The sequence below is a fragment of the Ictidomys tridecemlineatus genome, chromosome 2, assembly GCF_052094955.1.
Source record: "Ictidomys tridecemlineatus isolate mIctTri1 chromosome 2, mIctTri1.hap1, whole genome shotgun sequence".
NCBI classification, from domain to species: Eukaryota; Metazoa; Chordata; class Mammalia; order Rodentia; family Sciuridae; genus Ictidomys; species Ictidomys tridecemlineatus.
In genome coordinates this window covers 117,485,248-117,509,494 of record NC_135478.1, presented here as the reverse complement: position 1 = coordinate 117,509,494, position 24,247 = coordinate 117,485,248, and the positions used below count along the sequence as shown (strand labels likewise).

Here is a 24,247-nt window from a genome sequence, read left to right as displayed (position 1 = left end):
GGGCCATTTCTGCCTGCGCCTGCCCTCATACTCCGGGAACCCACGTTAGGGTCTTGTGTTGACTTCTCCTGCTGCTCCTGGTGTCTGCCTGTGAGGCTCCGCCTCCTCTGCCCTGGCTGACCTCGAGGGCCAGGTAGCCATGTGTTCTTATCGACTGACACCCATTCTGTTGTGGGTGGGGGTCTGGGTGGTCCCCAGTGGAGGGCTGTTGTCAGCAGTGCTGCTGAGGAGTTTTGACAGGTCCCCTTTTCGGGGAATCACTGGATTCCATGAGAATTTGCCCAAGAGTTTTCCGAAGGGCCATGCACAATGGTGCGCGTCTGTCATCCCAGCCCATCAAGGGGCTGAGGCAGGAGGATCGTAAGTTCAAAGCCAGCCTCAGCAACAGCGAGGCCCTAAGCCACTCAGTGAGACCCTATCTCTAAATAAAACACAATCCCGGTACCCCCCTCCCCCCCCCCAAAAAAAGAATTTTCCAAAGGGATGGAGCCAGGTTTTACCCTCCCACCAGCAGAGCTTGAAAGTTTTGTATCCCACCTTTGCCAATGATTGCTATTATGTTTTGTTTTGTTTTGTTTTAGTTATTCAGATGTATAGATCCCACTAGGTACTTCTAATTTATTTCCCTGATGAATAAGGAGATTGGACACCCTTTCTTGTGCTTATTGACCACCTGGATACCCTCCTTTAGGAAGTATTTCTTCAGAGTAGCCCACTTGTCTATTGCTCTGCCTGCCCTTTTTATTGATTCCACAGAACTCTTTATATATTATGGACACAAATATCTTGTTAGACATGTATTGTGAATATTCTCCTTCCTGTGGGATTTTATTATGATCATTGAGAGAAGGAACTGGGAGTTTTGAGCCACATGATGATTGATTGGTGCACAAGGTGAGCCCTTCACCTATATGGGCCTCAGCTTCTCTTTTAAAATCCTGTAGGGTGCTAGCCCGTTGCCTAGTGTGCAGACAGAACGGTGACATTCATCAGCACCTTTGCTGATACGAGAAAGCCTTGAACTAAAGACGGAAAAAACTGACCAGGCAGCTTTTCAGTCTGCCGTCCCTGTATTTCAGGTTGATTCTGCAAAGATCTATTAAGTACCTGCTGTATACCAATCAGGCTGGGCATTGACATACAGTAGTTCCTACCTTGAAGGGAGCTGCAGCAGGACGGGAGCAGATGCTCTGAGAGCCCAGGGGAAGCTCTGACCGGGCTGGGGCATCGTGGGAGGCTCCTGGGCAGTTGGCCATGGTGGGGCCTTGCAGTGTGGGGAGCGTGGCTGAAGAACTGAGCTTTAAAGTTTGAAACAGACACTGAGCGCCATTCTTGGGCATCTTTTAAGCAAGCAAGGAAGTATTTGAGTCTGTGAGTCACGTCTTCAACTAAGTCTTAAGAAATCTAAGAATAAACCGGGTGCAGTGGTGCACACCTGTCATCTCAGTGGCTCAGGAGGTTGAGGCAGGAGGATGGTGAGTTCAAAGCCAGCCTCAACAACAGCAAGGCCCTAAGCAACTCAGACCCTGTCTCTAAATAAAATACAACATAGGGCTGGGGGTGTGGTTCGGTGGGTGAGGGCCCCTGGGTTCAGCTCCTGGTGGTTGCTCTTTTAAACTCTGTCCAGCTTGAGTGTGGCCCTTACCCCGTCCAGGCTGCCCCTGCTCCCTACTCAGGTTCAGTGTCGCCTCTTCCTGTCTAGCCCTGCTCTCAGTTACTTACCAGCTGTGTGACCTTGAACAAGTGTCTTTCCCTCTCTGGGGGCTTTGCAGGGCCTCCTGCATGTTGCACCTAGTGCTTAGAAGGGTCCACAGGTAACAGGTGTTCCCGGCTGGTTTGGTTTCAGGGGAGGCTGATGGAGCAGGGGGTGCATGTGCTACTTTCTGTGTGTGGGGACTTCCCCTCTCTAGTTTCTGTGTCCCTATTTCACTGCTGAGGAAGCTGAGGCTCAGAGAGGTGAAGCAGCTTGCTCAGGGTCACACAGCTCTACAGAAGCGGAGTTCTGATGAGATGTGCTGACTTGTGGGTCCGAGGCCACCCGCCTGTGTACCTCTGTGAGCCTCAGTTTCTTCATCTGTCAAGTGGGGTGCGTAGCAGTGCTGATCACAGCCTGTGGCTGTGAGGCTGCGGGACAGGAGCCAGGCGCCTGGTGGGGGCTCTCTGTTCACTGGTCAGCCCCTGAGTTCTCCCTCCCGCCCTGCAGGAGTGCTGTGGCCCGTTTTCCAGGAGAGGAGACTGAGGCCCAGATGTGCAGTGGTGACAGCAGTGCCTGCTCCTGGCTCTGAGCCCCTTACCCCGGCGTCCTGTCGTGCTTGGAGGCGCTGTCCCTGCGCCAGGCTGGGCCTCCTTCCTGCTTGACTGGACACGAGCAGGCAGGGGGGCAGCCGGGCAGTGGTGCCCTGGTCCAGCCCCCAGCCGTCCCTCTCCAGGAGCCTCCCCCGGGGACCAGGTAGCCGCCTCTCCCTACCTCCTGCCCCAGCCGCTCTGGCAGCCAAGGAGCTGGGCAGGAAGTGGCCAGGAAGACGCCGCGGGGGCGGCTCCCAAAGGCCCCAGCTGGGGGCGGCCCTCGAGGCCCCTGGCCCTCAGCGCTGGCAGCAGGGACACCTCACTGGACCTCGATCTCCACCTGGGGAGGATGAGAGGAGACGCCGGCCCGGCCAGCGGAGCAAGCCCCGACCTCACCAAGTGGGTGCCTGGGCTGGCAGACCGCGCGGAGGGGCCAGGGCTGTGCACCTGGCAGGGTCCCCAGTGCCCGGGGAGCGCGTTGTTGGCCGCTGACCCTTCGGCAGCTCTGCAGAGCCGGGCCACTATGGGCGCGGGGGGGCCCAGGCTCTGCGCGCCAGGGCTCTGCCTGCATCATTACTGGGTGGCTCTGGGGTTAGTGGCACTGAGTGATGCCTGGGCAGGGTGTGCCCGGGGCAGGGGCGCTGGGCTGCAGAGGCCCAGGGCCGGGCTGCATGGGGGCTTCTGAGCCATGGCCCCGAAGGCATGTGGGCTGGGTGAGGCTCTGAGCTGTGACAGCCGAAACCGTCCCCAGACATGAGGGCCGTTGGAGCGGCCAGGGGCCCTAAGCAGTCCCTCAGTGTGTGTTTGGCCTTGAACTCCCAGGGCATGCGGCGTGGGGCTCCTGCCCGCTCCGTCCACAGGGCACCTCTGCTGAGACGTGGCTGCAGAGACCCTCGGGCCTTTTCTGTGCCTGTGCCCTGGCTGAGCCTCTGTCCCCTATGGCCCCTGCCGGGCTCCTGGCCTCCGGGTCATCCGCCTGTGCACTGAGGCCACACGGGCTGCCCCAAGCCCCGCAGCGTGTGGCCTGCTCGGTATTCACAGCCTGGCACCCAAGAAGCAGGCACAGCTGGAGGTGGGGGGGTGGGGTGTGGCCGTGTCCAGCGGCCCTGGAGGAGTGCCAGGGACAGGAGCCTGTGGAGACCTTAGCGGAGATGCTCCAAGGTGGGCACTGGCCCCCAGCCCCGCGCCGCCTCCAAGTCGTGTCTCCTGCTCCAGACCCGCCAGCCGCCGTGGCTCCCTAGGACCCCGTGCTCACCTTCTGCGCCTGGTGGGCAAGGCCTGTCCCACGAGGGACACTCCAGGAGGGAGCCACATCCAAATGCAGGCTGAGTTTCCCTGTCAAGAAAGGCCTGCAGCCGAAGTGTCTCGGATTTCTCTTTTTTCCCCAGATTTGGGAATATTTACAGAGATTTTAGGGGTTAAGCATCCCTGACCCCAAACTCTGAAATGCTCCAAAATTGGAAGCTTTCTAAGTGTCACATCAGTGCTCAGAGAGGTTCATGTGACTGATTTTCAGGTTGTGTTAGGGACATTCCACCTGCACTCACAGCAGTGACAGTGACGATGGTAACAGGACACAGAGTGCCTCCCGTTGGCCCTGCCCGGTCCTGCCAGCTCTTCCTGCAGCGTCTGTTCCGCCCTCACCAAAGCCACATGCTGCTGATGGCCCCATTTTACAGACAAGGAAACTGAGGCCCATAGAGGCCAAGTGTCCTGTCCAGGGTCACAGAGCTCACGGCCCAGCCAGGACCTGACCAGAGCCACATCCGGCCTGAGCTGGTCCTAGCATGCAGCCGGTGGCAGGAGGCCAGGCCTGTGACCTTGCCCAGGTTACCCCTCCCGCTCGCTCCAGGCCACCACTAACTCAGCCCTCCGGGGCCCAAGGTCCCAGAGCTGCGTGGCCCTTCTAGAAACCCCTCGGTTCCTTGCCCCTTCTTTGGTCTGGCTTCACCTCGCCGTCTGTGAGGGGACTGGGGGCAGGGTGCGTGCAGCACGAGGCCCTGGTTTACATTCTAGGTGTTTCTCTCTCGGACTTTTTGGTCCCCACGTGACTAATGGGACTGAGAGCCCCCCCGCCGCCTGGAGTCGTATCCCGTGACTTACTGGGTGGCGACTCCTGTTCCACGTCGGGTCTGGGTTCATCATGGCTGGACTGTGTCACTAGTGGCGCTCTGGAGACGGCGGGAGGTCGGGAGTGGCGGGCACCTGGCCCCTCTGCCACGCCCTGCCCCAGCCCTCTGAGGCATCCAGCTGAGCCCATTTTACAGAAGAGAAAACGGAGGCTGCTGGTGTCCACCTGTCCCCCGTCTCGAGGGTCTTGAGGCTTGTCCCTGACAGACCTTGCCCCAGCTCCTCAAGCCCTTCACCGCGCCCTCAGTCCCCAGGTCACCTTGCTGAGAAGCCCTGCCTGCAGGAGTTAGCTGGGACCCCTGGGGAAGTGCAGGCTGGGGCAGCTGGGTGAGTCCTGAGCCTGGGGAGCGTAGAGGGCCGAGTCCTCTCCAGTGGGGAGGGCACTGTGGGACACACACGCTGGGGACGCTGGGGAGACTGGGGACAGGGTGTTTGGAATGCCAGGTGCCCGCTGCCACCCTGAGTCACCAAGCCCTTTGGACAGCCTGGTAAAGCGGGTTTTCAGGTGGGAACACTGAACTGCAGGGCGGGGTCCACCTGCACCGTGGGGGTCCCGACAGCTGTGGGCGTTGGCGCTCCAGGCCCAACTGTCTGGGGCATGGCGTGACCGGGGCCCCCTGGGCACTTGGACCTGATGTTGTGTCCCTCTCCATCACCCACGCAGCCTGGAGGAGCTGAGCCAGGGGTGGTTCCCGTGGACAGATGTGGAAGGGACACTGTGCTCTTTAAACCGTCGGCCCTGGGGCTGGGAGCATGGCTCGGGGCTGGGGGCTTAGCCGTCGGTGGCGCTGCCCCCCGCCCTGTGCACAGGCCCCGGTGCAGTTCCGCACCACAGAAATGAACACCCTGACACACAGAATGTGGCCACACTGGCGCCGGCACCTTCCTGGGGACTGCCGTGGGGGCAGAGAAGGTTCCGGCTGCTGAAGGTGCTGCCACCCAGATGGGCAGACGGAGCCCAGGCTGCCCTGGAAGCCGATCCTGGGGGCAGGAGCGGCCAGGCGCAGGGCACCTTGGGGGGGCTGCAGCACTGCGCGGCTCTGCCCGTCCCGTCTGGCCATCCCTCGGGGCCTCAGACCTGCAGGTTGGCCATTCGCACAGACGAGGCCAAGTGTGCCCACCGCCTTGGAGGGGAGGCTGGCACTCCTAGAGATGGGCCTTTGTCCCTACAGGGGGCTGTGCCTCTGGTCGAGGAATGGAACTTCATGGCCCACAGCCTCATCTGTAAGGTGGGACATCGTGCACCCCCTCCTTTATGGCACCGAGGGTCAGATGACACAGTGTTCATGACGCCCTTGGGTGTGTGTGTTCGGGGGTCACCCTTGGTGACAGAAATTGGCGGTTCACCAGTGATTGCCACTGTCTCCTGGAGAACCAAGGCCCAGAGAGGCCAGAGAATTGCCCTGAGCGGCACAGCCAGGGACAGCAGAGAGAGCCCACCCGGGTCCAGCTCCTCCTGTGCTCATCCCACCCTCGATGCCGTGGTGAAGAGCTGCAGGGACCCCACCGCCTGCCCTCGCCACTGCCCTCTGCCCCCGCAGGGGGGTTGCTGCTGAATCTGCTGCCCTGCTGGTGAGACGCACTGAACCATCGGACAGATGAGGAAACTGAGGCCCAGAGATGGGACGTGGTAGTGCAGGGCTTCTGGGGCACAAGTGGGTGTAGACCGAGCCAGCTGACCCCCACCAGGGCTCTGTCCCCGGCCTGGGCTGCTCCGGCCCACCCTCGATGACGGAGACACGGAGTCTCCCTCCTGGGGGCTGTGTGTGGGATCTGTGGCCAAGGTCACCCTCACTGCAGTCCCTGCTGTCTCTGTCAACACCGAGGCCACTGGCTGGCACCCGGTGAGCTGAAGGGCAGGCAGGCGTGTTCTCTGCCCAGTCGCTGTGGCTGTCTGCGTTTGCTTCTTAAGTAAAACTGAAGTGTCCCAGCTGCGCTCAGGATCTCCATGGGGCACTCCCAGGATGAATCCCTGCCGCTCTTTTGTTTTTGTTTTTTGGTACCTGGGATTTAACTCAGGGACGCTTAACCACTGAGCCCCGTCCCCAGCCCTATTTTGTGTTTTATTTAGAGACAGGGCCTCACTGAGTGGCTTAGGGCCTCAAACTCGAGATCCTCCTGCCTCAGCCTCCTAGGTCCCTACCACTCTTGAGTTTGTGGCCAGAGTTGGGTACAGGCAGCAGGGGGCTGGAGGAGGAGGCAGGACCACAGCTGCTGGCCCAGAGGCCGCAGGAATCAGATCCCAGCAGGGGTTGTTAATTGGGGGCTCCGGAATTTGGGAGAAAAATCGCATTTTTACTACAGGTGACAAATGTCAGTGGTAGGGCCAGCATCAGTTTCCCCAGTCACATCTCGGTTGCGGCGGTGTCTGTCTCACAGCGCCCATGTGAGTGCGAGGGCAGACCCTGGACGTGCCTCCAGGTCTTGTCACTGCTGCTTCAGTGGAGGCGCACGCGGGCGGCTGTCGCCAGGCTCTTGGCCAATTGGCCACACTGGCCCTTCTTCTACCCTTCATAGTTCAGTTGATTCCATTCAACAGTGTCACTCTGGGAAGGGGCCTGCAGGTATCCCAGACAGCCCAGTGCTCCGTGTGGCGCCAAAGGCCAGATAAGCTGCAGACTTGGACACCACCGCCCCCGCAGCCCGCAGCCAGTGGAGCCTGGAGCTGCCTCCCACCCCTGGCTGTGGGGCTTCTATTTTTTTTTTTTAATTGGGGGAGGGGGCGGGCGGGTACTGGGGATTGAACTCAGGGCCCTCACCCACTGAGCCCCATCCCCAGCCCTTTTTTGTATTTTATTTAGAGACAGGGTCTCCCTGAGTTGCCGAGGCTGGCCTTGAACTCAGAAGCCTCAGCCTCCCGAGCTGCTGGGATGACAGGCGCGTGCCATCGTGCCCAGGTGTCTGGGTTTCTTATTGGTCACCTGGTCAGGGAGGTGTCCTCTCTCCGCGGGTTGCTATGGGAGGTTAGTAATATGCTGGGTTCCGTCTGCTGCGGGGCCTGTCTGTCTGTCCGCTGTGTGTCATCTGGTATTCTGGACAGGACCTGGTAGAGGGCATGCTCTGTGTATGTCCCCGCAGCCACCTGCACACCTCCATCTTGCCATCCACCCTAATCTGCATGCTCCCTGCGGGCAGGATCGCGTCCCCATGAACGTCGGTGGCCATGGGAACTGACGTCACCAAGGTCAGGCTGGATGCCAGCCTGGTGACCAGCCAGTTGCTGTGTCCACTCTCATGTTAGAAATGAGGCTCAGAAAGGAGAAGTCGCTGGCTCGGGGCCACATAGCTGGAGAACGGTCAAGCCGAGGACACACCTGCGTCTGTCCGAGCCGCACCCTCCTAGGACATGCCCGCGGCATTTCCCAATCCCCGTCTGGGAGCGTTCCTGGTGGGAGCCTTGAACCCTAGGTTCGGTTCCCAGAGAGGGAGTTCACAGAGGAGGGAAGGGGCGGCGCCTGCAGACCCCCGGGACCCGCTTAGGTCTCCAGATCAGAGCACGTGGCGCTCCCTCCCGTGATGATGGGCGTGTTGTGACAAATGGGTGCCTGACTGACTTGTTGCGCTCAGATCACAGAGCTCCTCTGGCCAACCCTCGCCTGTGGGGCACATCAGTCTGTCCGCGAGGTCTCTGTGCAGTCAGGAGGAGAGAGCCAGTGCTCATCTGTCCTCCCAGCGGCTCCGGAGGCTGAGGATCCTGAGTCCAGAGCCAGCCTCAGCCACAGTGAGGCCCTCAGCAGCTCAGTGAGACCCTGTCTTGAATAAACACAGAACAGGGCTGGGGACGGGGCTCAGTGGGTAAGCACCCTGGGGTTCAACCCCCAGGACAAAAAAAAAAGAGACTGGGGGTGCTGGTGGAGGAACCCTGCACACTGTTTGTAATAAGTAGAGGAGTCCCTCAACATAACCATCGGATGCGCAGTGGATTTCAGTGCCAAGGGACACGTACCGCACCTGACTGTAGGTGCTACACTTCTTTCATCTTGTGGTGGTACTGGGAATTGGACCCGCCATTGAGCTACATCCAAACCTTTTTTAAAAATTTGAGACCATGTCTTGCTAAGTAGTTGGCCTCAAACTTGTGGTCCTCCTGCCGCAGACTCCGGTGTCCCAGGAATTATGGGCGCGCGCCGTGACGTTGCCGTGGCCAGGGCTGGGGAGCGGTGACCTCAGCTCCGCTGTAGGTTTACAGATCGGCGTCACGTCTGTGCCCTGCTGTTGGGTCTCTGAGCCCCACTGTTGACCTAAAGGCCCTTATGTTTGGGGACAGGCACTTTGCCGTCCAGGGCCCCCTGAAGTGCACTGAAGAGTAAGGACCCCCTAAAGGGGAGGAACTGACGGGCCCAGCAGGGCCTGTGCAGAGCACGTGTCAGGCCGACTGTACCAGGGGCGCAGGTGTCACCTGGCATCCGGACAGGACCTGGCACAGGGCGGCTCTGCCCCCGCCAGGCCCACGGCGCTGCTCTGGTCAGCAGAGCAGGACTCGGGCCCAGGCGGGGGGACTCCTCGCGGGTGCTCAGCGCCTCTGACCGCTTCCTGGCGGAGGAGTGGAGACAGGATTCTGTGGCCAGAGGGGGCGAGGACGGAAGTCGTTTCCTGTTCGCCTGGTTCACTGGGCAGAAGCTCCGTGTTCCTCTTCGAAGCCTCACAGGGGCTGCGCCAGGTACAGGGGGGTGCCGGGGTCGGAGTCGGCCCCCACCCGAGCAGCGCCTCCCCCGGGCACAGAGCCTCTGCGCCTGTGTGGGGCGGGTGCAGGGAGCGCGGCAGAGCCTGGGCTGCGGTGCCAGGCAGACGCGGGCTCCAGCTCAGGCCCAGGTACTTAGCAGCTGAGTGACCTCCGACAAAGTGCTTCACCTCTCTGAGCCAAATAAGGCTAAGGGTCATTCCTAACCCCTGCGGTGGTGTTAGCACCAACACGTGCAAAACTTCCCAGCGCACACACGCCTGCCTGCTCCAGGCCTTAGTTAGGCACCTGCGGGCTGGATTTCTGGAATTCTCCACGACTCTCTTACTCACCCCAGACTGGCCGCCTGGGTCCTCCCAGTGGTCCTTCTGAGACGGGCCCAGATCAGCCTGCAGGCTGCGTGCTGCCCGAGCCTGTCCACGGTGTTGGCAGGGAGCTGGCCAGCCACAGCCGAGGACAGGCCCCCGCTTGCCCTCTGGGCGCATGAAGTCGCTTCCCTGGAACTCAGCCACACGTGTGCAGAAAGTCTCCCTCAGGCCTCTCGGGCTCCGCCAGCAGAGTGGAGGGTGGAACAGGTGTCCCCTCCGTCCTCGCCCGTGCGACACTGACGATATGCCCAGGTTAGATGCCAACGTGTGTGGACCTTGCAAGTCCCGAGCAAGCGTTGCTGGGAGGAGGGTGTGCAGGCAGAGCCTCCCAGAACGCCCCAGCCTCCGAGGAGGGACCCTGCATGTGATCTCCCTGCTCCTCACGTCCCCGGGGGAGAGAGGCTGGGTGGCACTGGGGTTGGGGGGAGGCCACCCTCAGGAGCGGGGGCTCTGGAGAGAAAGCAGTGCCGATTTTCTACTTGGCGTCCAGACCAGCCTGCTGTGTGGCCTTGGGCAGGTTGTCTGACCTCTCTGAGCTCCAGGAAGTGGATGGTTAATAGGGTCAGTGCCCATAGGTGTAAGCTAAGGCCTCTTGGGCAGCAGGCCAGCAGCCTGCCCCCCTCTCCTGCCCCCAGAGCAACTCCACATGCTCTTCATGCCCCGCGTCCAGGGCCTCGGGATCACTGTCCCCTTCTCTCACATCCTTGGGATCAGAGGTCACTGGTCCCCGGGAGCTCTGGCCTCCCAGCTCTGCAAAGGCGAGGCATGGGGTGCGGTGTGGAGCCTGGGGGGCCCTGCAGCGTGGGCTGTCACCGTGACAGAGGGGAGTCTGGGAGCTGCTCCAGGGAGGACGCAGGGCCAGGCCGAGCTGGGCACAAGGGCACCCTCAGCTGGCCTCGTGTGCTGGCACTGCCCCCTCCCGCACCCGGCCACTGGTTTCCTGGGAGCCCTGTTAGGGCTGAGCTTGGAGCAGCGAGGCGGGCTCAGAAAGGAACAGTTCCCAGCCATCCTTGGGCCTCTTCCCCGCTGGGAGTGCCCCCTCTGTGGCGTGTCCCTCGGAGCCCCCAGCTGCCCCCGCTGGAGTGTCCGCAGCATGACAGGAGCGGCCCTCGTCACCCTGATGTCTCACCAGCAGGAGCGGAGCCAGGCGCGTAGTAGGTGCTGAGCAGACAATCGTGGGTACCGCGTCTGGGTGTCGCCAGCCTCGAGCCTCCTGCCTCCCCCCTCCCTAGTGCCCTCAGCGGGCAGCCCTGGGTCAGCAGGCAGCCCTGGGTCGGCTGCAGGACCCCGCAGCCCCCACCCAGGAGCCGGTGACACCACAGCACATGGCGTCTCGTGTTTGGAAACTGGCCTCTTGTAGTCACATCCATCGTCCCCCAGAGCCGCGACCTCCTCACTTACCAAACCCAGTGAGAACCTCCCCCTGCAGGCTGCTGCCCAGGCGGCGTGGCTTTCTCCCCTCCCCTGGACCCCAGAGACAGCTCCTCCTGGCCCTGGCCACATTTCCAGTGCCTGAACCCTGTGCGCACCTCCGAGGAGGTATTGTCGTCCTCCTCATGTCACACAGATGGGGAAATAGGCTGAGAGACAGGCTCAGAGATGTCAAGCAATGTACCAGGGACACACAGCAAGAGACCTGGGTTTGGTGGTAAATATACAGTGGTGTTTAATAAATGCTGATGACCTCCTATCAGAAGAGGAGGGTTTGTTGGCCCCCACCCCTGCTTGTCACCTTTCCTGCGTGAGTGCAGTCCAACAGAGCCCTGCTGTGACAGGGACCTCCCAGGGCCAGGGTCCTCTGACTCTCAGTGTCCCGGGGTCCTCTGACTCTGTGTCCCGCGGCAGCTCTTAGGCGTGGAAGCTCTTAGGTGCTCACCTGCAGGGCCTCCTCTCCTCCCTCTTCTCCCGGTGACAAAGCGTCTAGCTGTCCCTTGGCATACAGGGCTGGTTCTGGGACACCCTGCCTCACCGTTGGTGCCCACACCCGCGGGGGCTCAGGTTCTCGGGTTTGCAGTGACCCTGGGCACACCCTCCAGTGGCCTCGGAGCGGCCTCTCCATCCTTCTGACGCCTGTGCCCCGTGAGGGCCTCTCCGCACCCGGGGCGCGTCTTCCTGCAGGGAGGGGCCCTCATGCTCGGCACCGGGCGACGTTTTTCCCAAATATCCCCTCGGAGGTCGGTTGAGTCTGGGACACGGAGCCCCCGAGGCAGAGGGCTGGACGCGCAGAGCACACTCGGCTCCAGGGCCGCTGGGCTGGGCTGGCCGCAGCGTGTCGCCTGCCAACTCCCGCTCCAGATCTGTGCTGTCCCGCACAGTGGCCCCTGGCCACCTGCAGCTTCTGGCCACTCAGAAGCAAGGCTGACCGTCTGTCCCAGGCTGGACTTGGGTCTCAGTTTCCACCGGCTGCTGGTGGGATGCGCCCGCGTCTCTGAGAGTCGCGAGGCCCTGGCCAGCCGTCTCCAGGGGAGGGGGGCCGTGGCCGTGGGAAGCCCAGGCTGGCGGGCGCCGCGGGCTCACTGGCATTTCAAGGGCCGCCGAGGGCAGCTGGGCCGCTGCCATCTGCCTCCGGAAGAGCTTCAAGTGCGTGGCCCCGTGAGCTCCCTTTGTTCCAGGGGCGCAGCCGGCCGTCCTCGTCCAGGGGCGCAGGCCTGAGCCGCTGCAGTTGCTGGGGGGCTGGCCGTGGCCGTGGACCCTCTCTCTGCTGGTGCTAGGTGTGCTGACTGATCTGGGGCTTCAGGAACAGGTGAGGAGTGGGCAGGTCCGAGGGAGGACAGGGAGAGGCCAAGAGCAACGTCCAGCTAGACTCTTTGTCTTCTTTTTCTTTTTGGTGGCGGGGGTGGGGGCACCAGGGATTGAACCCAGGGCACCCGACCCCTGAGCCCCACCCCAGCCCTGTTCTCTTCTGTATTTTATTTAGAGACAGGGTCTCACGGAGGGCCTCGCTGTGGCTGAGGCTGGCTTTGAACTTGCCATCCTCCTGCCTCAGCCTCCCGAGCTGCTGGGGTGACAGGTGTGGGCCACCGTGCCCGGCTTGGGCCAGTGTGTTTCTGTGGTGGCCGACATCACCATCATGGTTGCTGGTGTTTGTAAGTGCTTGCTGTTGTCTCGCCCGAGCTTCCCGAGAACCCCTTTTACAGCATGGAAAACTGAGGCTCTGCGAGGGTGAGCTGCGCAGTGTAGGCGCCGTCCAGCTCCAGGTCACCCGCCCCCAGGACAGAGCTGGGCTCAGCGAGTCTGGAAAGCCACTTCCCCTCGTGGGCCTCAGGGGTCCCGTCTGTTCACTGGGGACAGGTGGGAACTAGACTAAACGCTGTCCCCACCCGAGGATCCAGGACGCAGCCCAGAGGTGCAGGTGCGGGGCCCCTGGGTCTCCTGGGAGCCAGGGCCTGGCTGTGCCCCAGGCCCCTCGTGGAGTGGCCTTGTTCCTGTGAGGTGGCGGAAAGTGGGCCCCGCGTCTCAGCTCAGGGTGGGGAAGCTGGTTGGTGTCATGTTTTGTTTTGTTTTGTTTTTAATCTGTAAAATTGGGAACAATGTCCTTTCTTCTTCTCGGGGTTAAAATGCCGCAAGGTCCTCTTCCAGTAGGCATTTGGTTAGTGTTGGGTGGTAGTAGCAGGACTTTGGCCAACCCCAGGGAGCACCATATTTGTCACAGGCTGGTACACAGTATCTTTGGAGTTGTGCAGTGCACAGCCCTATCCACTGTGCCCAGAAGCCCCGGGTGATAGGGTCTCGCCGTGACCGTTGCTTATTGCCGTACTCACTTTTCCTGGCTCCAAACTCCTAAGAGAACAGAGAGGCCTACCTGGCAGCCACCTGGGGCCCACTGAGGCCACAGTACTCCTGGTCCACACGCCTCTGCTCATGGAGTAAGCCAGTTTGTTCTCCATAGGAGCGGGTGACCCTGGCTGCAGCATCTTCCAGAGTCCCTTCCACAAATGTCACTTCTGGGTGCCTCAGAGCCTGAAAGCCCCTCTGCCTCCCCCAGGGGCCGGGCCCCACTCCTCGTCGCCCATCCCTGACGCTGCATCTCCTTTGCCTCCGCAGGGCTGTGCCGGCAGGAAGCCTTGGTGAGCAGGCGCGCGGGCTGGGCCCCAAGGATGACAGCGCCCAGGAGAGGTGAGTGCATCCCCAGGGTGCCCCAGGGAGAGCCCGGCCCAGCGTCCTCTACACCCGGCCTCCAGCCTCAGCCTCCATTATCACCTGGCCAGCCACACTCCCCGGCCAGCTCCCTCTCTGTCCAGCCAGCTGGCCAGAAACCCAGTATGAGAAACAGGGGTCCCCAGCAGCACGGAGAGAGCAGTCCTCTGCCCTCCTGTCTCTGGAAGGTGGCACAGAGGAGGCCGCGTGTCCGCGGGGAGGGGGCACCAGCAGAATCCCAGCCGCCCCACGGCCCCCACTGCCCGTGCCTTCCAAGTCCCTGTGCAAGACTTCCCTGACCCTCGAGAACAAGTTGTCATTATTCCTTTTTCTTGGGAGGAAGAAACACTCAGACAGAGTTGCCGCTGGGGCGCCAGTGGCTTTTCAAGCCGTCTCCCAGGTCTTTGCTGCCTCTAGTCACATCCACTCTGCCCTCGTGGACCTGTTTTCTCCCAGAGGACCTTGTCCCATCAAGGCCTGCCACTCTGGCTGTGTGACCTTGGATAACTTGCTTCCCTTCTCTGAGCACTGATGGTGCATGGAAAACCCTGGGCAGAGCGTGCGCTCTAAAAATGTAAAAGCAAAGCTCAGAGCTTTTACCAGATGTAAACTGTGGAAGCCAGATGGTCTGTACGAAGCAAAACTGGCCGGTTGAGAAGGTCTTCCTGGCCCTGTGTCTGTCCTCTCCCAGGACTTTTCCTTGCGACTTACTGTCTAAATCTCCAACCCCCAAACATGCTCATGAGTAAACACACACACACACGGGGTTGCACACTTATCCACCCTTTCTTTTTTTTTTTTTTTTTTTTTTTTTTAGAGAGAATTTTAGTATTTATTTTTTAGTTCTCGGCGGACACAACATCTTTGTTGGTATGTGGTGCTGAGGATCGAACCCGGGCCGCACGCATGCCAGGCGAGCGCGCTACCGCTTGAGCCACATCCCCAGCCCCCTTATCCACCCTTTCTAGAAGCACTTTCAGTTTCCAGCTCACCTCCCATCTCCACCTGCCACCCGGCGCAGTCACGGTTCTTGTTCAACCAAGGGCTGACCGACAGCTCCCCGGGACTCCCGCACCACCTCGCACCAAACGTCAGAATTTTCATCTCAGCTCTAAGGGGAGAGGCTCACTGAGCCCTGGAAGGAGCTGAGGGCCCCGCCAGGGAATTCTGGGTGGCCTCAGGTCCTGTGCAGCCTGCCTTCCTCTGGCAAGTGGCCCTGGAATTAGCTGTCCCGGTGGTGGACCTTGAATTGAGGCCACCAGGGAACCCCTGGCGTCAGCAGAATGGAACATGTAACCCCGTTTTTCCGGAGGAGAAGGAGAGCCTGCGATGAGCCTTTGAGTTATCGGCCACGTGTGGTCCCCTCCCAGCCGCTGAGGTCTGCCAGTCCTCCTGTTTGTTTTGCAGAAGAAGAGACTGTGGTTCAGAGTGGGGAAGTGACTCTCCCAGAGCCCACAGCTGTTCTGTTACAGGCCTGGGGCTTCATAGCCTGGGCTCCTGCCCCAGTATTGATTTTCCATTTGCAGCCCGCAGAGAAGGCGCCGGCGGCCTGTGCCCTTGGAGGTCAACTGGCCCAGCTGCAGAGAGGTCCTTTGGTGCTTTTGAGTTGAATCTCACACACAAAAAAGAATGCCCTCCCCACCGCCTCCCCCAGGCCCTCCGTGGTTCCTGGTTCGCTAAGCTGCCCCCGGGCACGCTGTGTGTTTTCCTTAGTGGACTTGAGAAGTGGCTGTCCCCTGCGGGGGAAACCTTCTTTACTCTCCACCTAAATGTTTCCCCTGCACTGGTCAGAGTTCAGGGCGAGGCCAGTCTCCTGCAGAAGGCCTCTGTCACTGCTTGGGGGACCTGTCACTCCGTACAAGGTGCCAGCAGACCCAGGAGTCTGAGGCTGCATTTCTCACCTCCATAGGCCAACTGCTGGTACAAATAGGTGCTCATTAAAAGCTGGAATCACCGAATAGCCAGGGATCGCAGGAGAAGGCGTGAGTAGGCTCTGGGAAGCTGCTTCTGTGCCACCTTGGATGCCTGCCAGGGGAGGGTCCTGACCGTCCTCAGTGGCCCTCTCAGGGTGACACTTTGAGGCCCATTTTACAGATGAGCTCAGAGCAGTTAAGTCTGTTGCCCCACCTCACACAGCCAGGAAGGGGCCAAGCTGGGATTCCAGCCCAGGCCCCCCGACTCTGAATGTCCTGGGACCCAGGCTTGACCTTGACTGTGGAAAGGGATGGGAGGGGCAGATGGGGAAACCATCACGGAGCCTCCTGACTGGCCCCGGCCTCCACTGTGCCCTGCAGGCCCCCTCTGGCTGCTGCCCGCCCACACCTCCAGCCCGAAGCTCCCCTGAGACTTCCCTCCACCCACTCCCACCGCAGGGCCTTGGCACGCTCTGTTCCTCTGCCTGGAAGCCCTGGGCACAGCATGGTCATCTGGATTGAAGGCCAAGCCTCCTGGGCTGGGTGTGAGCTTGGGCCCTGCTTGGCCGCTCCCCAGACTCACAGCTGGGGCAGCCTCTTGGGTCCTAGTTTCCCCTCCCTGCGATGGAGATTCCACGGCATGCACCTGGCCAGGTCCAGGCCCTGCCGAGTCCAGAAGGGTTTAGTGAGCAGCTCCTGGATGCACAGCCCTGTGCACAGCTGGGGGATACATAGCCTTGGACAGAGGTGACAGGAGGCCCTGCGCCCTGGGACCAGAGGTGCTGGGAGTGTGTGGTCATATTCTGGGAGTAAATGTTGCAGTTTTGATAGTAAATTTCATTGGGGGGGGGGTACCAGGGATTGAACCCAGGGGCCCTCGCCCACGGAGCCCCGTCCCCAGCCCTACGTTGCATTTTATTTAGAGACAGGGTCTCCCTGAGCTGCTTAAGGCCTCGCTGTGGCTGAGGATGGCCCTGAACTCGATCCTCCTGCCTCAGTCTTCCCAGCCGCTGGGGTAACGAGGTCCTCACTGCCTACCTGCAGATGGAGACGGTGGGAACATCGGGAAGTGGAGAAGGGAGGATTGGAGTCCAGGCAGTCAGGCCTGGACTTTTGGGTCCTTTTGGGTCCTTTTGGGTCTGTGGGCTCCCTCGGGGTGACAGCTCTTCCCGTGAGCGAGGAGAACCCAGCGGGGCTTAGGAGTTCTGTCTTTAGGTCCCGGCGCCCCGTTGAGAGCCACCACTTGTAGTGGACAGGGCTCGCTGACGGTGGTGCCCCTCTCTCCCCAGATGCAGGCTCTGCGGGCCGCCGGCTGACCTGGCGCTGAAGCGGCCCCCCAGGCCGGGCCTGCCCCGCCCGCGGCCCAGCATGCGCCTGTCGGTGCGCCGGGCGCTGGTGGCAGCGGGCTGCGCGCTGGCCCTGGTGCTGGCCGTGCAGCTGGGCCAGCAGGCGCTGGAGTGCCGCGCGGTGCTGGCCGGTCGGCGCAGCCCGCCGCGGGTCATGAGGCGGGAGCAGGAGGAGCTGGTGATGGTGGGCGCCGACCGCGTGGAGTACCGCTATGGCCGGGCCATGCCGCTCATCTTCGTGGGCGGGGTGCCCCGCAGCGGCACCACGCTGATGCGCGCCATGCTGGACGCACACCCCGAGGTGCGCTGCGGCGAGGAGACGCGCATCATCCCGCGCGTGCTGGCCATGCGCCAGTCCTGGTCCAAGTCGGGCCGCGAGAAGCTGCGGCTGGACGAGGCGGGCGTGACGGACGAGGTGCTGGACGCCGCCATGCAGGCCTTCATCCTGGAGGTGATCGCCAAGCACGGCGAGCCGGCACGCGTGCTGTGCAACAAGGACCCCTTCACGCTCAAGTCCTCCGTCTACCTGTCGCGCCTCTTCCCCAACTCCAAGTTCCTCCTGATGGTGCGGGACGGCCGCGCGTCCGTGCACTCCATGATCACGCGCAAGGTCACCATCGCGGGCTTCGACCTCAGCAGCTACCGGGACTGCCTGACCAAGTGGAACAAGGCCATCGAGGTGATGTACTCCCAGTGCATGGAGGTGGGCAGGGACAAGTGCCTGCCCGTGTACTACGAGCAGCTGGTGCTGCACCCGCGCCGCTCCCTCAAGCTCATCCTGGACTTCCTGGGCATCGCCTGGAGCGACGCCGTGCTACACCACGAAGACCTCATCGGCAAGCCGGGCGGCGTCTCCCTGTCCAAGTGAGTGCAGCCCCGCGCCCCTCCAGGGTGCCAGGCGGGAAGGTGGCTCTGCCTCTCCTGAGCTGTGTGGCCTTGGGCAAGTCTCTGTACCTCTCTGAGCCTCAGCCACTCTGTTATAATAGGGGGAGATCTGGCTAAGAGCAGAGCCTTGCCCTGGATCTCCCACCTCATAGCTCTGACATTGACTAGGTTGCCCTTGCTCTCAGCCCTTTTCATTCTCAAAAAAGAAAAAGAAAAAAAGGAGGTGTGGGGACAATCACTCTTTTTTTCCAGGAGAATCAGCAAACTTTATTATGCTTTGTACTGGGGCACTAAGGAATAGGCCAGGCACGGTAAGGACACAGATTCTAGAACCAGGCTGTCTGGGTTCAAACCCCAGCTCTGCCACCTCCTGGCTGTGTGACCTTGGACAAGTGACTCAACCTCTCTGCGCTTCTGTTCACTCACTTGTAACAGGGGAGTATCATCTGTCTTGCAGCCACCTGTGAGCAGGTGATAGGTTAAGACACGTTGGGTACTGTCATGAGCCTCACTGTCACTACCATTCAGTGAGTGCCTGCGAGGTGTCAACATTACATGAAGCCCCCAACAGGCCTAGTCTCCTTTGATCCCCATGGGCAGGATTTGGGAACTACCCTGATCCCCGTCTATGTGGATGGCCGAGAGAAGTTACAGGCCCGCGGGCACACAGCCAGCGACCCTGGGATGGGATGGAACCCAGGTCTACTGGCTGGTCCCTGCTGGCTCTGTCCCCACTGCTCTAGGGTCTGGAGCCGAGCTGGAGGCTCGCAGCGGCTTCTCAGATGCAGTGGGTGCCCATGAGCCAGGGGCTCCACTGGTTGGAGCAGGGCTGGGATTTTGTAGGTGATGGGATACAAAGATCAGATCGCCACAGGAGTACTGTTTATTGTAGAAAATCAGGAATATGCAACAAACAGAAAGGTCTTCCTGTGTCTGTTGGTCCTTTTCAGGGCAGACAACTGGAATCCTGTTGAACACGTTCTTCTTTTCTGCTTATATATGGGACCACTTATCCATGGCACCCAGAACTCTTCTGTGCCATCATTTTGAATGGCTGAGTAATATTCCACTATAGATGACATGTTCTGTGTAACATCCCCTATTGTTGGGTACTTCGGTTAGTCCCAGTCTTATTGATGTTATCAAGCATCATTCCCATTCATGTTCTGGGATGTATCTGAGTTAGTTCCGCGACCTGAAGTCCTGCAGACATGAAGGTCGAAGCAAACGCCATGTGGGTATTTGCGGTCTCTGGCATCCTGGTTGATGAGGTTTAGGTGGAGGTCCAGAGGCCAAAGGAAGGTTCTTCCCTCCAGCCCACACCCTCACCTTCCTCGTCTCTCTCTGCTCCCAGTCCTGCCTTCCTTTTGCTACATCTTTCTGTCCTCTTCCTCACGCCATCTCTTAGTTGGGGTGGAAGCATCTAGAAATGTGCCTTTGATCCTACAGGTTCCCCACCCCCCATCCCACAAGGCCTTGGAATTGTAACTGGTGACATCTTTGTGTTCTGATGACTTGGCAGACCAGGAGAGTCAGGAGCGTGTAGGAGATAATGGTTGGGCTATTATAAGAGCAAAAAAATTGAGAACAACCTGAGTGTTCATCTTCAGGGGAGGGGGCAGAATAAGCTGTGGCTTTTTCCGACCATGGAATGCTACTTAGCCAGTAAAAAGAATGAAGCATCAGGTGAAAAATAAGTTGTAGAGCAATGCATATGCATTGGTCATTTCTATTTTAAAAACAGCAAACAAAAATCATAACTTTCCCCTGTGTGTCAGAGAGAGCTAACCTGTATTGATAACCATATACTCTATTAAGAACTAACTTTGTATCAATTCATTTATTCTTCAGAATAGCGCAATGAGGTGAGTACTATTATTATTCCCATTTATGAATGAGGAAATTGAGGCTCAGAGAGGCCCTCTGTGAAGGCCACACAGCCATTGTTGATACAGCCGACATTTGAACCATAAGTCTGGCCCTGAGTCAGCTCTTAACCACTCTATTTAAAAGTGCAGAGAAAGAATTGAAAGGGTGTGCTCCAAATAGCTAAGACCAGCACTGGTATGAGGCTCTGACTGGGGGCATTTTTAGCTTTACCAATAGTGTTCCATCTTTTATTTATTTATTTTTTTTATTTAAGGACAAAAATACCCGTGTTAGTCATAGACATAAACATTAATTTTTTTAAAAGTCAGAGAAAGGCTGGGGATGCATCTCGGTAGTGCTTGCAGAGCATGTGTAAGGCCTCATGGTTCAACCCTCAGCATTGCAAAAACAAACAAATAAATAAATAGATGTTAGAGAGGTCAAGGAAGCAGGATTTATGCACCAATAGTATGCACTGCCGTTTTCTTCCGCCTCCCACCACACACCCTGCCCCATTGCACAGAGAGGTGTGAGGCCACGGGTCTCACCTGCAGGCTCGCAGTCGAGGGGGCAGAGGTGGCCGTGAGCCCAGCCCTCTCACCCTTTCCCCAGAGTGGCCGAGCAGGGCGCCTGCCCCTGCCCTGACCAGACTGTCCTCTCCCAGGATCGAGCGGTCCACGGACCAGGTCATCAAGCCTGTGAACCTGGAAGCGCTCTCCAAGTGGACCGGCCACATCCCCCGGGACGTGGTGAGGGACATGGCCCGGATCGCCCCTATGCTGGCCCGGCTGGGCTACGACCCGTATGCAAACCCACCCAACTACGGCGACCCCGACCCTATCGTCATCAACAACACGCAGCGGGTGAGTGTGCCTGTGGAGACGCGCTCCTGGGCTTCCGCAGGAGTGGGGCCGCCAGCCCCTGAGGACGTACTCCCTCTGTGATTCCTGAGCTCTGGCTTGTTTCTGTCTAGGGACGTGGTGAATTCATGACTGCTTGTATTTCCATTTTTGCTTGGGCTGCAGGGAAGCTCAAAACCAAGCCAAGCGCTGTGGCACCATCTTGTGATCCTAGTGACTGGGGAGGCTGAGGCAGGAGGATTGCAAGTCCAAGGCCAGCCTCAGCAACTTAGCAAGTTCTTGTCTCTAAATTAAAAAAAAAAAAAAAAAAAGGGCTCAGGGTGTGGTTCAGAGTTAAGCACCCCTGGGCTCAATCCCTGGTACCAAAACTACAACAGCAACAAAAAACCCAAATGGGAGCCCTTCTCCCACCCTGCAGCTGAGAGCTGACGCATTTGTGTGCTGGTTGCCTCTCATTTCTCCACTCTTCCTCGCCCTTCCCTTCCTGATTCCCAGCTGTTTCTGTAGCACGTCAAGTCTTTGTTGAGTGGGTATAAACAGATAAACCACGGGTCCCTTTATTGTCCCGTTAGGCCTAATGTTGATTTCTCAACATGTGTGAGTTTACAGCTACTTAAATTCCATTTCTTTTCTTTTTTTTTTTTTTCCAGCAGTGCTGGGGATTCATCCCAGGACCTTGCACTTACTTGCTCTACTGCTGAACCACCTTTTTAAAATTTTATATTGATTGGGTCTTTCTTAGTTGCCCAGGCTGGCCTTGAACTCCTGGGCTCTAGCAGTCCTCCTGCCTCAGCCTCCCAAGTAGCTGGGACTATAGGTGCACCCCACGCCCAGCTTGCACTAAGAGTCTTCAGTGTCTCAATTCTTGCTAATCTCTCCCCGCCGCCCCTCTTCTTTTCCCCTTTGGTACCAGTGATTGAACTCAGGGACACTCAACCACCAAGCCACAGTCAAAGTCCCCAGCCCTTTTAGAGACAGGGTCTCGCTGAGTTGCTTAGGGCCTTCCTAAGTTGCTGAGGCTGGCCTCCAACTTTCGGTCCTCCTGCCTCAGCCTCCCAAGCCACTGGGATTGCAGGCGTGCACCATCACACTTGGCTTAATTTCTATTTTCAACAAGGAGCAGTTTACTAACACTGATCTCTAGACTTTCTGCTCTTGGAATCCAAAGTATAAACCCATCTGTGGGGCTCCTAGGGTATGCAAATTCCTTCTCCCCAACTTCACTTGATTTTGCAAAACATTTACAGAAACACTCAGAGATCCAGTGAACGTAGCCAGCCTGTGCTGCATGGTAGACTTTCACCACTGGATATGGTGCATTTTTATTATTTTCTTGTTATGAATATTTCTTGATTGATTTTTTATTTAAAATAATATTTTTGTAGTTATTGAAGGACAGCATGCCTTTATTTTATTTATTTTTACATGGTACTGAGGGTTGAACCCAGTGCTTCACACATGCTAGGCAAGCACTCTATAACTTAGCTACAGCCCCAGCCCTTATTGACTTTTGTTTTTTAATTTTTTATTACTATTTAATTAGACATCATTTAAACCCTACCCATGTCTTCATGTACTTTTCCATACACATGCTCTACCTCATGACAAAAAAATTAACTGTCAACTGTACCCCATAAGTACATATTATTATTATACGCCAATTAAAATAGGATGGGCTGGGGGTGCACCAGGCCCAGGGTTCTGTCCTTGGTGCTGCAAAATACATACATACATAAGATGAGGTGCCATGTTGCCATAGTCGTAATTATTGACCGAGTTATAAAGAAGAGTATGGCGATGATCTTGAAATCCAGACCCCCTGTGCTTCCTAGAAGTGGGGGCTGGAGCAGGAGGAATCAGTAGCTCCTCTGGGGTCTCTTTAAAAGGTGAAGGCCCTTGCCAGGTGTGATGGTGCGCACCTGTAATCTCAGCAGCTTGGGAGGCTGAGGCAGGAGGATTGAAAGTTCGAGGCCAGCCTCAGCAACTTAGCAAATCCCTAAGTAACTCAGCAAGATCCATTCTCTAAGTGAAATACAGAAAAAAAAAAAAGGCTGGAGATGTGGCTCAGTGGTTAAGTGTCCCTGGGTTCAATCTCCAGTTCCCCCCCCCCCAAAAAAAAAAAAAAAAGGGTGGCCCCTGGCTTGGCCCTGACTGTGCGGCCCAAAGGCTGGACTTTGTGTATTTTATTGGATATAAATAATTCTCATGAGCACTGGTGGCTAGGCTCCGCTCTTTGGAGCTTTTCTGTTTTTGTGAAATAGAAGATGTCCCAGGATTTCTTGCACAGAGGTTGCTTCTCGGGGGGTCTCCAAGTCCCAGCAAGGGCCAGACACCCAGCTGAATCCTTTTATTCATTTATTTTTAATTTTGTAGCTGTAGGTGGTCAGGATGCCTCTACTTACTTACTATTTACTTATGTTTCTGTGGTGCTGAGGATGGCCCCGGGGCCTCACACGTGCTAGGCGAGCACCCTACCACTGAGCCCCAGCCCCAGCTGTTCTTCACGGTGGTTTTGCCGTGTGAGCGAGCGCTGCAGACGGTCGGGTCCTGGGTGAGGAAAGGCCAGTGCTGATAAGATCGTCTGGCCCTGATGCTGTCCTTCACAGCCACCGGCAGCCACGGGCTCTGATGGGTCCTGTGGCCTGGGACTCGCCGGAACTGAGGGGTGCTGTAGGCACAACGTCCACACTGGCGTTTGACGTCTTGGGACAAGAGAAAGGCTGTGAGCGCCCTCACTGACCCATTCTGTGTAGAGTACGTCACATTTCAACCCGTCGGGTTACATAAAAGGTGTTACTAGCAGTAGTTCCCGGGTCTCGTTGTATGTTTTAACCCGATAAATCCCCACTGTTCAATTCTGCGAGCACGATGAATATTCAAACGGGATCTTCTTTTTCTTTTCTTTTTCTTTTTGATACTGGGGATTGAACCCAGGGTCGCTTAACCACTGAGCCCCCTCCCCCGCCCTTTTTGTATTTTACTTAGAGACAGGGTCTCGCTGAGTTGCTTAGGACTTCCCTAAATTGCTGAGGCTGGCTTTGAACCCGCCATCCTCCTGCCTCAGCCTCCCCAGCCGCTGGGATGACAGGCGTGGGCCACCGCGCCCAGCTTCAAATGTGGTGTCGGGTCCCCATAAGGAGTGTAGTTGATGCTCCAGCTAAGGTTCTTCAGGCTCTAGATCTGAGATGAAATGGGCTCCCGTGGCCACTAGGGAAGTGGCCGTGGTGCCGGGCTTGGTGGTACACGCCTGCCGTCCCGGGAACTCGGGAGGCTGAGGTGGGAGGACAAGCTCAGGGGCAGCCTCGGCAACTCGGCAAGACCTTGCCTCAAAATAAAAAGAAGTGGAGATGGGGCTCAGTGGGAGAGCTCCCCAGGTTCAGCCCAGAACTAAAATAATAATAATAAAAAAGGAGGAGGGGAGGGAGGGAGGAAGAAGAAGAAAACTTAGAAGCCCCATAGTTGATTCACATTATGTTTCTCTCTTCTTTCTTCTGAGGCACAATTGAAGTACCATAAGATTCACTGATCATAATGCAGGTTTATAAAGTTGAGGGCAGAACAGCTTTAGGACATCTCATTCACCCCCAGGCGTTCCCAGGGGCCCGTTCACGGTTAAGCCCGCTCCCCTCTCAGCTGCAGGCCACTAATGTACCCCCACTGTCCTCGGGTCTGCCTTCCCTAGGCACTTCCTTAGGATACACTCACAGCCAGGGGCGGTGCGCACACCTGTCACCACAGTGGCCTGGAGGCTGAGGCAGGAGGATCCTGAGTT

The 24,247-nt window shown here is 58.2% G+C and overlaps 1 protein-coding gene across 5 annotated transcripts in view; it reads left to right on the top strand.

Moving 5' to 3' along the window:
* The window catches only part of Tpst2 (tyrosylprotein sulfotransferase 2), a 42,467-nt gene that overhangs the window by 12,468 nt on the left and 5,752 nt on the right, over positions 1-24,247 (top strand). For 2 of the 5 annotated variants that reach the window (XM_078039651.1, XM_078039652.1), the window contains exons 1-4: positions 2,307-2,685; positions 13,510-13,581; positions 16,805-17,725; positions 20,280-20,478. In XM_078039651.1, coding sequence (XP_077895777.1) covers positions 2,636-2,685; positions 13,510-13,581; positions 16,805-17,725; positions 20,280-20,478 — 1,242 coding nt within the window. In that variant the 5' untranslated portion in view covers positions 2,307-2,635. Of the gene's footprint in view, positions 1-2,252; positions 2,686-12,070; positions 12,209-13,509; positions 13,582-16,804; positions 17,726-20,279; positions 20,479-24,247 lie in introns of those variants that run through there. The other 3 variants (XM_078039653.1, XM_078039654.1, XR_013434994.1) reach the window with 3 other exon arrangements.